The sequence below is a fragment of the Ursus arctos genome, unplaced genomic scaffold, assembly GCF_023065955.2.
Source record: "Ursus arctos isolate Adak ecotype North America unplaced genomic scaffold, UrsArc2.0 scaffold_7, whole genome shotgun sequence".
Taxonomy (NCBI): domain Eukaryota; kingdom Metazoa; phylum Chordata; class Mammalia; order Carnivora; family Ursidae; genus Ursus; species Ursus arctos.
Genome location: NW_026623089.1, coordinates 15,940,255 through 15,955,498, shown reverse-complemented (window position 1 = coordinate 15,955,498; position 15,244 = coordinate 15,940,255). Strand labels below are relative to the sequence as shown.

At 38.1% G+C, this 15,244-nt stretch overlaps 1 protein-coding gene across 3 annotated transcripts in view; it reads right to left on the bottom strand.

Moving 5' to 3' along the window:
- Positions 1-15,244, bottom strand: part of CCDC186 (coiled-coil domain containing 186) — a 50,676-nt gene that overhangs the window by 15,580 nt on the left and 19,852 nt on the right. For 2 of the 3 annotated variants that reach the window (XM_026494178.4, XM_044382146.3), the window contains 5 exons: positions 14,791-14,919; positions 9,134-9,346; positions 8,078-8,197; positions 845-949; positions 81-179 (listed from right to left, as the gene is read on the bottom strand). In XM_026494178.4, coding sequence (XP_026349963.3) covers positions 81-179; positions 845-949; positions 8,078-8,197; positions 9,134-9,346; positions 14,791-14,919 — 666 coding nt within the window. The remainder of the gene's footprint in view (positions 1-80; positions 180-844; positions 950-8,077; positions 8,198-9,133; positions 9,347-14,790; positions 14,920-15,244) is intronic. The other variant, XM_044382147.3, reaches the window with a different exon arrangement.

The following is a 15,244-nucleotide window of genomic DNA, read 5'->3' as shown; positions in this document are numbered from 1 at the left end:
TTCAAAGTGGATGACAGTACTCATTCTTTCTCTGTATTTATTGCCCAAATGCAGGGTATGAAAAGAGCAAAGCCACTCACCTCTAGCTGGTCGGATTTTTCTTGCATTTGTTTTTCAAGTTCTCCTTTTGTGACTCTAAGCTTGGCATCAAGCTCATTGGATTTAATTTCTTCTGACTCCTAATGGGAACAAAATGAAAACAGTAGGACTGAATTTTTAAAGGTTTATACTTTGGAAAGTGAAGGCATTTGCAGTTAAGTTTACAAATTGTGAAATGCATACCTAGGTATCTAAAAATGACTGTACTGAAAGATTTTAAATATATCAATTCTGCATGAACAAGAATATCATTAAGAGGGGCGCCTGGGTGGCACAGCGGTTGGGCCTCTGCCTTCGGCTCAGGGCGTGATCCCGGCGTTGTGGGACTGAGCCCCACATCAGGCTCCTCTGCTATGAGCCTGCTTCTTCCTCTCCCACTCCCCCTGCTTGTGTTCCCTCTCTCGCTGGCTGTCTCTATCTCTGTTAAATAAATAAATAAAATCTTTAAAAAAAAAAAGAATATCATTAAGATATGTAACATAATACAGAGTGGGTTTTAAGTTATACCTTTCCTCCTATTCTTCATTCTTCTGATATTTTCTAGTATTTTTATTTGGTTAAAAACTTCTCTAATAAGATCTCTAGTTAAGCTACAAGTACTTTAACACTGGAAATAACCTGTCATTTATGTAAGTGCCCTACCAAATCCATTCCTCACTTCAAATATTACAGATACATTGATGAAGCAAGGCTACTGATATTTGGTGCAATTTTGTTACTAATCTATTTGAAAAGTTAAGCATACCTGATATGTTTTTATCATATCCTGACAATTTTTCCGTATCTGATCAGCTTCTTCCTTTGCTTGAGTTAACTTTGTTGTTGTTTCTTTGAGTTTATCTTTGGTCTCCTGCATTGACAAAAAGAGTGTGAGATAAGAAAAGATACAGGGGCGCCTGGGTGGAGCAGTTGTTAAGCGTCTGCCTTCGGCTCAGGGCATGATCCCGGCATTCTGGGATCGAGCCCCACATCAGGCTTCTCTGCTAGGAGCCTGCTTCTTCCTCTCCCACTCCCCCTGCTTGTGTTCCTCTCGCTGGCTGTCTCTCTCTGTTAAATAAATAGAATATTTTAAAAAAATAAAAAAAAAAAGATACATATTGGTCTCTGCCCCAGTCCCTGACACAAAGCTCCCCAAACCCTTGTAATTTCCTAAGTTATAAGAGCACTAGGAGCATCTCTTGTTGCAGTACTGGTTTTGACCTCTGTTCCTGACACAGAGTTCTTGAAATCCTTGTAATTTCCTGGGTGACAAGAGTGTCTTTTGTTCCAATGAGGCGACTCTGGGTGGGCTTTTGGATGTGGGCTGGTCACCAGAAAGACGAAGTCATGATGAGTCTGGAATACAACCCCCAAAGAAGGCCTGAAGATGGAGTTGAAGATGGTTCATTCCTTCATAATGAACACTCCATAAAATCCCAAAGTATGGGGTTTGGAGAGCTTCCAGGCTGTCCAGTACAACCACACGGAGAGGGTGATGCACCCCAACTCCACGGGGACAGAAGCTCCTACGCTTGGGACCCTCCCAGACCTTGCCCTATACAGCTCTTCATTTGGCTGTTCATCTGTATCCTTTATCATACCCTTTAAGAACATGATAAACACAAGTCCTTCCCTGAGTTCTTTAAGCAAATCTTCAAACCCAAGGAGGGCGTCGCTAGAACTTCTGATCTCCAGCTGGCTGGTCACAAATGCACCTGGGCTTGTGGTTGGCATCGGAAGTATGTGTGTGGTGGGGGGTTGGGGGCCTTCTTGAGGGACTGAGCCCTAAAGCTGTGGGACCCAATGCTATCTCCAGATAGATGTGTCAGAGTAGGCTGAAACTGTAGGGACACCTAGGGGGTATCGCAGAGAATTACTTGTAGTGGGGGAAAACCTCCACACAACTGGTGACCACAAGTGTCAGAGGTGAAGTGTTCTGTGTAAAAATAAACGAGACTCAAAGGGAAGAAACACACAGTAGGGAGAACTGGGTTATTCCCTATACTGGAGAAGGAAAACAGTTTGTCCTTCACTGACAGTGACAAGGTTGGGCATGGTAATGTGATGAATGGTAAGAACAATGACCAGAGTAATCTTGGCACTGCCACTAAGGGGTTCGATACTATTCTAGAAATAAGACTTTACGCTTCTAACAAAAAAACCAAAGTGGTGCAGTAAACTGATAGCCATTAAATTAAATTAAATTTGACAGTTTTCAGTAAATCACTAGAAGTAATTAACCTAGTAAGACAAGAGGAACAAAGTGTTAAACAGCTCTCTGCACACACATAAAAGACAATTCTTTACTTTACAGCCATGGTATCTATTCAAAACTGCTTTTTAGGTCCATGCTGCAACTTGGTTTCTGTTCTTAACCATTCTCCTAAAAATAGCAATTCTGAAGGTTTCTAGGGTCTACTCTCTCATCAAATTCAATTACTTTCTCTCATTTTCTATTCTTGACTTAACACGCTCCAGTTCTGACCACTCCGGACTCTCTGGATGTCCTTCCTCTGTTTCTATTACAAGACAACATACTGTTGTTCCCCTTTCCATTGTTGTCCTTTCTGTTTAACTGGCTTTCTGCTTCCTGCGGCAATTTTCCAGATAAAACCCTGCTCTGCAGCTCTTTTTCCAAAGTTCTTCAAATCACCCATCCAGTCCCATGGCCTAGGCTATCATGTGGATTTGAAATGAGGGTTTAAGTATCACCTCCTAGTAGCTGCCCTTCAGAAAAGGGTAGAAGCTGCTATTCTGCCTTCCCATTGACAGAGTCCAGGGCATTCCTGGATTATAACAACTGATACCCTGTTCTGAAGCTTACATGTTCCCCCCCACTGAGGACACAGTTTCTGGACAACACCTAGCTTAGTACTTGCCACATATTAATTGTTCATGTAATATTTGTTGAATCTATGAAAGAATCACTAGTATAAATAGGCCTTCATTCTAGGGAGGCTGGTCTTCCTAAACATCAAATATTCATCTCCCCTTTTTTTTCTTGTTCTTTCTCCACTTGGAATGTTTCTCTTCATCTTGTGAACCATCTAAATTACATCTATCTTCACACACTATTTCTTTTATGTCGGTTTTGGATAACTCTATCATACAACTAAGTACTTAGCTATATACTTCCAGTTGCTGGTCTTTTAATAAGAACTTGATTTTTTTTTTTAAGATTTTATTTATTTATTTGAGAGACACAGCAAGTGCAAACGAGTGGGGGAAGAGGGAAAAGGAGAAGTAGACCCCTGCTGATCAAGACCTTAACGTGGGGCTTGGTCCCAGGACCCTGAGATCATCTCCTGAGCTGAAAGCAGCTGCTTAACTGACCGAGCCACCCAGCTGCTCCAAATCATCTTATGTTTCTTTTTTCCCCCACTTCTGTATCATCGATAACTGAAACAGCTTGGCACACAGTAGGTACTCAATTCACTCAAAAAATAGTAACTGAGAGATTCCTATAATGCTAAATAATTATTAAATAAATAACCGAATTTAAAAAAAAATTGGTTAAGGGACTACATTTCATTTATTTACTGAGCACCTGCCATGTAAGGCACTGATCTGAGCTTTGAGGAAATATTACTGCAAGAAGACAGATAAAATCTCTACTCTCATAAAGCTGGTATTTAGTGATAATCACAGATAATACACAAAATACATAAGTAAAAATATGTTATATTAGATAATGACAAGTGCTAAGGAGTAAAAATAAAGTAAGGGCACAAGGGGGTTTGAGGGGAAGTACGCAAATTTAGAGAGCCAGGGAAAGTGTCACTGAGAGGTGACAGATGGGTAAAGACCAGAAAGAAGTGAGCAAGATTTGCTAAGGGACCGGATATGGTGACTGCGAACTCAAGGACAAACCTAAGGTTTCTGGCCAGGGCAACTAAAAGGATGAATCGCCATTTCCTGAGATGGGGAGCAATGGAGGGCAGGCACATTATGCACTCCGTGTTAGACACGATCAGTTGAAGATGCCTGTGAGTCACCCAAGACGTGAGATATCAAGTAGCCACCTGAATATAAGAATCTGGGATTCTGTGTAGAAGTTATAAATCGAGGAATCACTAGCGTAGTTTTCTATGCTATGTTTTCATATGTTCTTAAAGTTTCAGGTTTTTCAAGTTCACTAATCTTGTCTTCTGTAGCATCTAATCTTCAGTTAATTCTACCCAATGTATTTTTCATCTCAGACATTATATCAACTTGGCCTTTTTAAAATCTTTTATGTTTCTCCTTAACATAGTCACACTTTTATCTACTTGAATATATGGAGTATATTTTTATAATAGCTGTTTTAGCATCCTTACCTACTTCTTTCATCTATGTCATCTCTGCCTTTGTTTCTATCAATTGATTTTTCTTTTCTTCTCATTATAGACTATATTTTCCTGCTTCTTTGCATGTCTGGTATTTTTTATTGGATACCAGACATTGTGAATCTTATGTTCTTAGGTCCTGGAGATTTTTGAACTCACGTGAACATTTTGGGCTTTCTTCTGGGACATCATTATTTGAAACCATTGGATTTGAGGATTTCTTTCAAAGCTTTGTAAGATGGGTCCATAACAGACTGCAGTCTCAGGTTATATTAGTCCTCACTGCTGAAACAACACCTTTCTGAGGGCCACTGGATGCCCTATATATTAAGAGGCTTTCTCTTGACTGGGGGAAACATGAACAGTTCCTACTAGCCCTCTGTGAGCTCTAGGAACTGTTGCCCCTACTCCTTTCTGATAGTTCTTTCTCCATCTCTAACTTTCTCACACACATACACTGATCAGGAAGTAGCGAGCTAAATCAAGAACTAAAGGGAACACACTACAGATCTCCACATCTTTCCCTTCTGTGGTACTCTGCCCTGTTCCCTATACTTCAAACTTTGTCTCATCAATTCCTAGAGATTGCTGAGATCCATCTGGGTTCTTCTTCTTTTAAAAGAGCTGCAACCTGGAAACTCCCCAGGCAATATATCTTGCTTGTTTCCCTTCTCTCAGAGATCACTGTCCTGTTCTGCCTTTGTTGTCCCAAGCCTAAAAATGTTCATTTCAAATATTTTGTCTTTTTTTTAAGTTTTTTAAGGTGGGAGGGTAAACCTGGATCCTATTACTCCATAATGCAATAGACTATAGTTATGGAAGAGTTATAGAACTGAACACAGAATATAGTTTTACTGAGATAATACCAAAGCTAATTAAAGTGAGCCCTAGCTTGTAATTAGTGGGCTTTATGAGTAAACCATTTAAGAATGAGGCTATCGTTGACAATGTGATAACTTTCACAGAAGAGCACAGACAGTAAGTAGCGGAGTCTTGTTGAGGGAATACATTATAAAATGTACCAACCCCTAGCTACACATTAGGTCTGCAGCATATTATAGTCTCTTACATCCTGCTGGTCTAGATGCTGTCTTGATACCCAAGACTCTACTCCTCAAGCTTCCTCTGAAGCAAAAATGACTGGCAAGCACCCAGCACAAACCATGGTCTATTGCCACATTTGCTACTGGCCATATCTATGCTCCAGTGAGATTATTTTATCTGGGACCAAGTAGGTAAATACGTAGCAACCAGGTAGGTGAATAAGTAAATAAGGTACACTGGGGGAAGTCCTTTACTACACTCAAAATGAAAGGCTTTTGTTTTTAAGAGCTAGGTATTAAAAACGCATTTCAGTTTAACTTCCAAGGGAGTTTAGGAAAGGGAATAAATGAAATTGTTTCTCCTGTTTGATCCCACTGATAAATTCTACTGATGACAGAGCTATCCAATCTACTTAGTCTAAGACTTAAATTCTGGTAATCAGGCCGGGAGGCCTGATCAGAAGTTAATGATCACAATGAATCCAGTAACCTCCACAACTTCAGTATTAATACCTAAGACTGGGGGCACAGGCACTAGAAATTGGAAAGGGTACCTATAGAAAAATTTATAAGAGTCCTGGCTCTTGTCCGCATATTAACAGGTGGCCAACACTGCCTAGATGGTCATTCAATCTTGTATCCTTTTATCCAGAGACTCCTCACATCTACTAGGTAAATACATAAAACAGGTAGCCAGGATCTCATCCCAGATACTCTCTGAAAGCAATTACTCGGTCCTCTATGGCTTTTATAGTATCCATAGTATTTAATACAGTGCTGGGCACAGAGGAAAACCCAGGAAAACACTTGCTGGTTAAAAATGCCTTTAAAAAGACCTGGTAGAGGGGTGCCTAGGTGGTTCAGTTGGTTAAGCAGCAGACCCCTGATTTCAGCTCAGGTCATGATGTCAGGGTCCTGGGATCGAGCCCTATGTCGGGCTCCACACTCAGTGGGGAGTCTGCTTGAGGATTCCCTCTCCCTTTGCCCCTCCCTGCCGCATGCACACTTTCTTTCTCTCTCTAAAATAAATAAATCTTCTTAAAAATGTAAACAAACAAAAAAGAACTGGTAAATTTCCAATTTTTACATACTAGGTCAATATGCTTGTTATTTTCATTTTCTAGCAATCTACACAATGTAACCTTAGTATGTCAGCCTTAAACCATTTCTCTAACCTACTTACAGAGTATCTGGTTTCATCTGACCTCAAAGCTGACATTAAATATCTATTATCACCCATTTTTTAACACATATGGTCACAGAAGACCAAATTTTAGTCTTTCGTTCTCCATTCTAATAGGTTTCAGGATTTTGCCTCAGGCTATAGATGAGAAGGAGAAAAGTACCACAGACAGTAGATATGACCCAGTATTATGTTTAGATCTTGAAGCAACTCAGGTCGTTTAGAAATCATTACCATACTGTAGGACTGGGAATTCTAGTTCTTCATTCTGTAACTGAAAGTAAAGGGAAATTTTAAATGTTTTATAGCCCTGTGTAAACTGCAAGGATTTTTGCCCCTACTCCCTTTTGGCAATTCCTTCTTTACATGTGTGGCTCCCCAACACTTGGGTGCAGACCAGCAGTTAGCCCAGAACGCGAGGAGAGCTGCCATTCTCTATTCTTTGACCACTGTCAACACGGACATCTCTCCCTACAGTTTTCTCTAATAATATCTCTGATAATACTATATGCAAAAATACTCAAATGTTATTAACAATTCTGACTCAGAAATATTTAATGAGATTACCTATAATTATGGTTTTAAACAATACCATTAAGCCTGTTTTTGAAAACTTGGAAGCTGTTATAAATAACATTGCTCTTCTACTTAAATATGTCAGAGTTGTTGTTCTTCTTCACATTCTATCATCTTCAGATTTTTATTAACTCTTAATACCAGTTCAGTTAGTGCTTAAAATTACGGCATCAGGTACCAGCCTTTATGATCACTTCATTATATTAATTTAAAAAAAAAATGATATTCATTAGGCATAATACCAATGGAATTATATAAATAATAAACAGATATGGAAACACTCTTAGCATCACTGATATTTTTTAAATTTCCTGAGATTAGTTTCAATTTTGATAACATACAGACTCTCCTCTTTCCCCCAAATCTCTGACAATGTATAATATAAAATATAGATACCAAGAAATGCTTGAAGAACAAAGTCAGTTTTGGAGTTGTAAACAATGAATGATAAAATTTAATATTTTTTACAATTTATGATAAAATTTAACATTCTAATTTAATATGTAAATTACACAAGGAAATATCTTTTCAGTCACCAAATATTCATGCCCAACCTATCCCACAGAAGTCACTAAATTACGCTTTATGCCTCATTAACTTTACTGCATTTGTTTTTTTAAGATTTATTTACTTTAGAGACAGCATGTGCATGTGCGCGTGCGCGGTGGGGAGGGGCAAAGGGAGAGGGAGAGTCCCAAGCAGACTTTGCACTAAGCACAGAGCCGATGTGGGGCTCCACCTCATGACCCTGAGGATCACGACCTGAGCTGAAACTAAGAGTCGGTCACTTAACTGACTGAGCCACCCAACTGGCCTTGCATTTGCTCTTAAAACTGATTCTAATAATTTTTCTACCACATTACAGTACTTACCTTGTGTGAATCCATTTCTGCCTTTAATTTGTTTTGTGCCCATTTTACTTTAATGACATGAGAGTTGATATCTTCCTTTAATTTGTCAATTTCTCTGGTGAGTCTAGCAGTTTCATTTTCCTAAAAGAATATCACTAGGTTATATTTTTTCATTTAAACAATCAATTATTTGTGTATCTTTTATATCTCCTCAAAATAATCAATTTAATAACACTATATTTCAGGGGTTAGCATATTATGACCTACATAAACCTAATTCAAAGTTCAAATGATAAAAGAGTAGCAAATCCTAAGTCCAATCAATAGACAAGATGATTAACATTTATATTTCAAACAACTAGATATGTTGCAAGTACAAGTACACATTTACGATTCTTCTCAACTGGCTAGCATTAAGGTGAAATACAAATTAAATTTTTCCAGAATTCCTGAGAACAATGACAACATTACTGAACTAAAAGTTAAATTAAAAAAAAAATAACGTTATCAAGTAATGATAACTGACTAGAAACAAGACCATGCCATGAGGCTGCTAGTTAACAGCAAGGACTCTGAATAGCTCAGTAATCACATTTCTTTGGGCTGCATCTAAAAAGAACATGTTTTTCTACAAGAGAAATATAAATCCTATTCTATGATAAAAAAATGTGTCACATTAAGATTCCAGTCAAATTACATAGTTCTCACTGAGAAACTACTCACATCTTGATCCTACTATGTATGTATTTTACCAAAATAAAAGGTTCTTTTGGAGCAAAAACTCATTTCTTCAACATATAGATATTAAAAGAAGGTTTTAAAAAACTACCTATCAAGAAAAAGTTATTTAATAAACAACATGTGTTAATATTTCATTGTTTTCCCAGCAAAAACTTTTTGCAGACCGGTAACGAGATAATAAAGTTACTAAGGCATTTGTGTTCTTAGAAGGTAAACTAATAAAAACAACTTTATGTTTAATAGGGACTTTAACCACATTAAGTTATGATTATTTGATTAGATAAGGAAAAGCAAGAAGAATAAATTTCAACTAAAGTACACCACCACAAGTTATACCTTTGTCTCATACAGCTGGTGCAACCGTCCTTTCTCCTGAGAAAGCTGCTTAATTTTGTTAGCGTTTTTCTCAGATTCTTTATTCGCATCTCTGAGTTTTCTTTCAAGTATCTCTTTTTCCTTTCGAAGATCTAAAGACTCCTTCTCACCTCTTACATATTTCATTACCATTGCTTCTTTTTCCTGGCGTGCCTCTTCACACTTTTTGTTGGCCTTTGAAAAAATATCCAGCATTAATAAAAAATTTTTTTCAAATCTAAATAAATATTTTTCTATAATATTACCAATGTATTTTTTTATTTTTGCACAACATTCCCAGGACCTGTGTCATGAAATTTTTTAATGAAAGGAAAAATTCAAAATTACAGAAAAATGATAAGAATAAGCAAATTAATATCACTAATACTTGTTTTTACCCTTTCCTTTTTTTTTCTTCCTTTGGCTGACATAGTTGCTGCTTTCTGTTTACTCCTCCAGATCCACTTTTCCACTCTTTCCTATCCCACCCTGTGCTTTGGGAAGATGACTATCATGGACCGTATCAACAAGTTTCTTTGCCCTCATAACCTCCACTCAGCCAAAAGAAGGTACTAGGCAGAAGATCAGAAGTACAGGCCAAGAGTGAGATCTGGCTCCTCCAGAATCACCAGGTTAGATGAAGGCCACTGCTCAAGTCAGGTGCTCTCACTATACAATTAGCCCCTCCCAGTAGCACTACCTGTTCCCTCTCCTTATTCCTTTAGCTCAAAGAGTAACAATGGCTTCTCAAGTACCCCAGGACCCTGCATTCTCCCTTTGGACCCCCTAAACCTTGTCTATACCTTTTGTAAAGAGTTCTTTTATTAAATTTTCAAATCAGCAGTTTCTGTTTTCTGCCAGGACCCTGACTGTATGGCTGACAATTCCTAAAATCTAAAAATCTTAGCTCTTCTTAGCTCCCTTGCAAAAAGTAAGTAACCATATGCTAATTAATCATTTGATTTCCTGTATATGAAAAGATTTTTAAAGTATTTCACTTACTGGGGTGTCTGGGTGGCTCAGTCAGTTAAGGGTCGGGTCATGATCTCAGGGTCCTGGGATTGAGCCTGCGTAGGTGTAGGCAGGCTCCCTGCTCAGCAGGGGGTCTGCTTCTCCCTCTCCCTCTGCCCCTCTCCCCACCCCATGCTCTCTCAAATAAAATCTTTAAAAAAGAAAAAAGGAAAGTATTTCACTTAATAAAATATACCTAATTGGACTGTGACATCTATACACTCTTAAAATACTCTATTAACATAAGCTGGTACTCCATATTCTGAAGTTTTATACAATGAAAACTTTTACAGATAAGCCTTCATTTAAGTACATTTAAATTCACAATTTGCAAATATGATGGAGCACTTATTTATGTTACAAAAGATGGAATCTTAAACTTAAGGGATTTTCAATAGTAACTAGTGGTAAATGCCAACTGATACTGTAACTGAATTAAAGACAGGATCATGTTAAGAGAATGTAGGAAAAGCTCCCGTGCTCTGATGAAAAGTAATGACAAAGTGTTTCATGAAGTTCTGGCACAGCTGATAAGCACATCCAGTTGACACTCAGAATACTATACGTACAAATACTTTTTAAAATTGTCCAACTGGGGTTTTTTTCCCCCACTGAAACAGCCTGCTGATTTTCAAGAAAAATTAAGGGAAACAGTGGAATAAGAATGTCAGAGATCCCTGAGTATTTCACAATGTAATTGTGGACAAGGACTGAGAAAACTGTGCTGGAACTGGCTAAGAGAATTAGGTATATTTTTTAAATAACTGAATATCCTTAGAAAAGGTAATTAATGGTAATGTCAACTTAAAAAGAAGTCTGGTTTCATAAGCTGATGCTCAGACAACATATCGGTTTTTAGAAACACAAAGAATAAGTTGTGGCTTCAGTCCCAGAAGAGCTCACTACCTAGTATGAACGACATATAAGCAAAACATTTACACAGCATTACATTAACACATATATACATATAACTATAAAGAAATGCACAAATACCTGAAGGTATAAAATAGCATGATTTTTTGTAGGAGACCAAGACATTTTATAGGATTTAAATTTGGCGTGTTGGTTGGACTGGGGAGGAAGTAGTTGTGAAATAGACTGGTAGAGATTAAATCTTCAAAGGAAGAAGGGCTTCTCTTATCATGCTAACGAGCTGCGATTTTATCCTATAGGCAATGGGAAGCCAAAAAATTAAACTTTTATTAAATGTATGTTTTTAGTAAGAGAACTGGTGGCAGGATAGAAGCTTCACTGAAATTGAGAGATGAGAAGCAGAACAACCAGAGAAGAGACAATTAAAATAGATAAACTAAAATATCACGAGGTTCTTGACTACAGCAGGGATGTCCTGTTACTCAGTCATCCATGGATCAGCTGCAAAGGAATAACCTGGGGGGGGGGGGGCGCCTGAGTGGCTCAGTCGTTAAGCTTCTGCCTTCGGCTCAGGGCGTGATCCCAGAGTTCTGGGATTGAGCCCCACGTCAGGCTCTACCGCTGGGAGACTGCTTCTTTCTCTCCCACTCCCCCTGCTTGTGTTCCCTCTCTAGCTGGCTGTCTCTCTCTGTTAAATAAATAAATAAAATCTTAAAAAAAAAAAAAAGGAATAACCTGGGGTACTAAAAGTTCATGTTTCTAGGTTTCAACCTGCTTCCCAGAACTGCTGGGTGTATTAAACAAGATGATACAGTAACTACTACTTAAGCTTCCACAGAAAGTCAGTCCATCTACCGTACAGATAAAGGAAGAGCCGGTAAGTCTTTAGATTTGACCAGTTTAAGATGTTTATCATTGACTTGGATGAACATAAAGAAAGCATGAATAAGATGATCAACAGAATTCAACAGCCAGTTAAAATTAAGATAAAATGTAAGAGGTTCTGCTTCTTGAAATATGGCAGATAAACTATCCCCATTCAAAACACCAAAAATTTTAGATGAAATACAACAAACATCCTTTTATTTTTTTAAAGATTTCTTTATTTATTTGAGAGAAAGAGCACGCACACGCATGTGCGAGGGAGGGGTAGATGGAGAGGGAGAAGCAGACTCCCCACTGAGCCTGAAGCCCACAATCCCAAATTCCTGAGACCACAACCTGAGCTGAAACCAAGAGTCGGACTCTCAACTGACTGAGCCACCCAGGCGCCCCACAAACAACCTTTTAATAATAGCTGAGCCCACAAGAAAGTATGAGAAACTCCCCAGGGCCAAAGAAGCTAAGAGGAAAGCAGGAATCCAGAATGGTATGCTAAGCCTGAACTCTTTATTGCCCTGTAGACATTTCCCAATACCAGGCCACAGCGGGATAAAGGGAACATATTGTAAAGTCCCTGAGAATTTATAAGTCTACCCTCTTGTAAGTTTGAGGTTCAAATTCATTCTACCTATCTATTCTGAGAAATGGAAAAACCTTAAGCTGGAAAATTAAACGGGGGACGGTACTGTGTGTGTGTGTACACATGCACACTCATGCTGGGAATCTATTTCTAAGTAAAATTTACCAGGTTTGGTGACTCCACGTGAAGGATAAACTAATGTTCATTTTATTACTCTTTTACCTTTTTACAGGCTTGAAAACTTTCAAAAAGTTGAGAGGAAAAGATAGGAGTAAAAAGGAATGAAGCAGATGTAGAAATATTTAAATGAAATAATCTCCAAAATCTACACAATACCCACCTCTTAGCATCATTATGAAAATTCAATAAATTGTAAACTGTTTTTATTTTTAAACTTTTGCTATTTTTTTTTAAGATTTTATTTATTTATTTGACAGAGAGAGAGACAGCCAGCGAGAGAGGGAACACAAGCAGGGGGAGAGGGAGAGGAAGAAGCAGGCTCCCAGCGGAGGAGCCTGATGTGGGGCTCGATCCCAGAACTCTGGGATCACGCCCTGAACCGAAGGCAGACGCTTAATGACTGTGCCACCCAGGCGCCCCTGTAAACTGCTTTTTAAACATGGCCTGGCACATAGCTAAATCTCAATATATTAGCTTCGATTAATAACTTCACCTAAATTCTTCATCATTACAGAGGGAATAGTTACATAGTAGTGAATGCAACATGCTGTCATTTATGAAAAAGGAGTGAAATGGGAAGAGGAAGTCCTGTGAATACATACATGCTTATCTATGCAATAAACATTTTGGGAAGAATACACAGGAAACTGGCATCAATGGTTACTTCTGGGAAGGGAGAAAATGGAAGAAAAGATTTGGAAGAAGACTCATTTTTTACTCTTTTGAGTTGTTGTTGTGTATATACAACTACTATTTTGTTTTTACTTTAAAATGTAATAAACTCCGAAGAATATATTGTTTAAAAAGCTTACCAGATGGTTCTAATTATCAGCTATTTTTGAGTCTACTAAAACCAACATGTTAAGGTCTCATCCTCTTTATTTCTCTTCAATTAGTACAAAAAGTTTGAGAACTAATAGCATAGGTTTTAAATCATCATATTGAAAAGAATCACAGAGATAAAGGTTAAGGATCATCTGTTTCCTAAAAGCCTTTCAGAAAGCTACCTATGACAGTAGCTTCAGCGTAGAAAGGACAGGATCCATCTCACTAACAGTGTCAGCAGTCAGTTAATACTTCCTGATTCAATTCACCATAAGGACCAACAGTCAGGCATGGTGCTAAGGAAATGAAGACGAATAAGATTCCATACTTAAGAAGGAGTTCATGGGCAGCTCAGTCAGTTGAGCGTCTGCCTTTGGCTCAGGTCATGATCTCAGGGTCCTGGGACTGGGCCTGTGGCCTCAGGCTCCCTGCTCAGCTGGGGTCTGCTTCTCCCCTCTGTGCTGCACACACACCCCCCTCCCCTGGCTTATGCGCCCACATGGGGCTCTGTCTCAGATAAATAAAATCTTAAAAAAAAAAAAAAAAGAAGTAGTTCAGGTAATAATAACACAAAAACAATGCTTAAAATGATTTCTTCTGAAATCCATACATACCAACTCAAAAAGATGATCAAGGTGTATTAAGTAGGAAAAAAAAACTCCAAAAAGATGCACAGTAAGATTCCAATCAAGTAGGAGGAATAAGTATATGAATACATACACATAAGCTTGTGTGACTTATACATGTATATATGGTAAGATACATAACCAAAATATCAATAATTAGCCTCGGAACAAGGAATGGAATACCAAGGATTTGGGTACAGGAAGAGAGAGGTACAAATGAAGAAGGATTTCCACTTTTTGTCCTGTATACTTCCTTATTATTTTTTTTTTTTAAGATTTTCTTTATTTATTTTGACAGAGAGAGAGCACGCGTGTGCGCAAAAGCAGGGGTAGCAGCGGAGGGAGAGGGAGAAGCAGGTTCCCTGCTGAGCAGGGAGCCTGATGTGGGGCTCAATCCCAGGACCCTGGGATCATGACCTGAGCCAAAGGCAGACGCATAACCAACTGAGCCATCCACATGCCCCTGTATGCTTCCTCAATTTATTAAAAATATTTTTGTAGCTAGCATGTATTTATGTATTGCTTTAGCATTTTTAAAAAAGATTAATAACCTATTCTTAAGATACCACTGATACCCAAAATAGTCTAACAGATTAGTTTATATTAAACAAGAAAACGTCACCAGAATATAAAGTTAATAATGATCATGATTTGAAAAATACCTGTTCCATCCGATGGGCCATCTCTTTATGCAACTGCTGAACTGCATTTTTAGCGGCGATGTCCTGAGCTACTAGTTTATCTTTGGAAGTTTTAACTTCTTTACTAAGTTCTTCTATTCTTGATTCTAACTGTAAAGAAAATTATTTCCAGATTATTTTTATAGCTATACCAAACAGACCACCAACACTTCAAATAAATATAAACAATGAAAGGGAACATAGAGAATGTAATGAATATATTTCAAACAGAAACCAAAAGTAAATGTTAGCAATGTTTCTAAATCTCATTAGAATTAAGGTAGTATAAAGCTGATGCAGATTCTGGTAAGATGTATATGGTAAGCTCTAGAACAATCACTGAGGAAATAACTCAAAAAAATATAGTGAAAATATGAAAGAAATTTAATGCAAAAGAAAGCAGTAAGGGAGGGAGAGAGGAACGAAACAGACATGA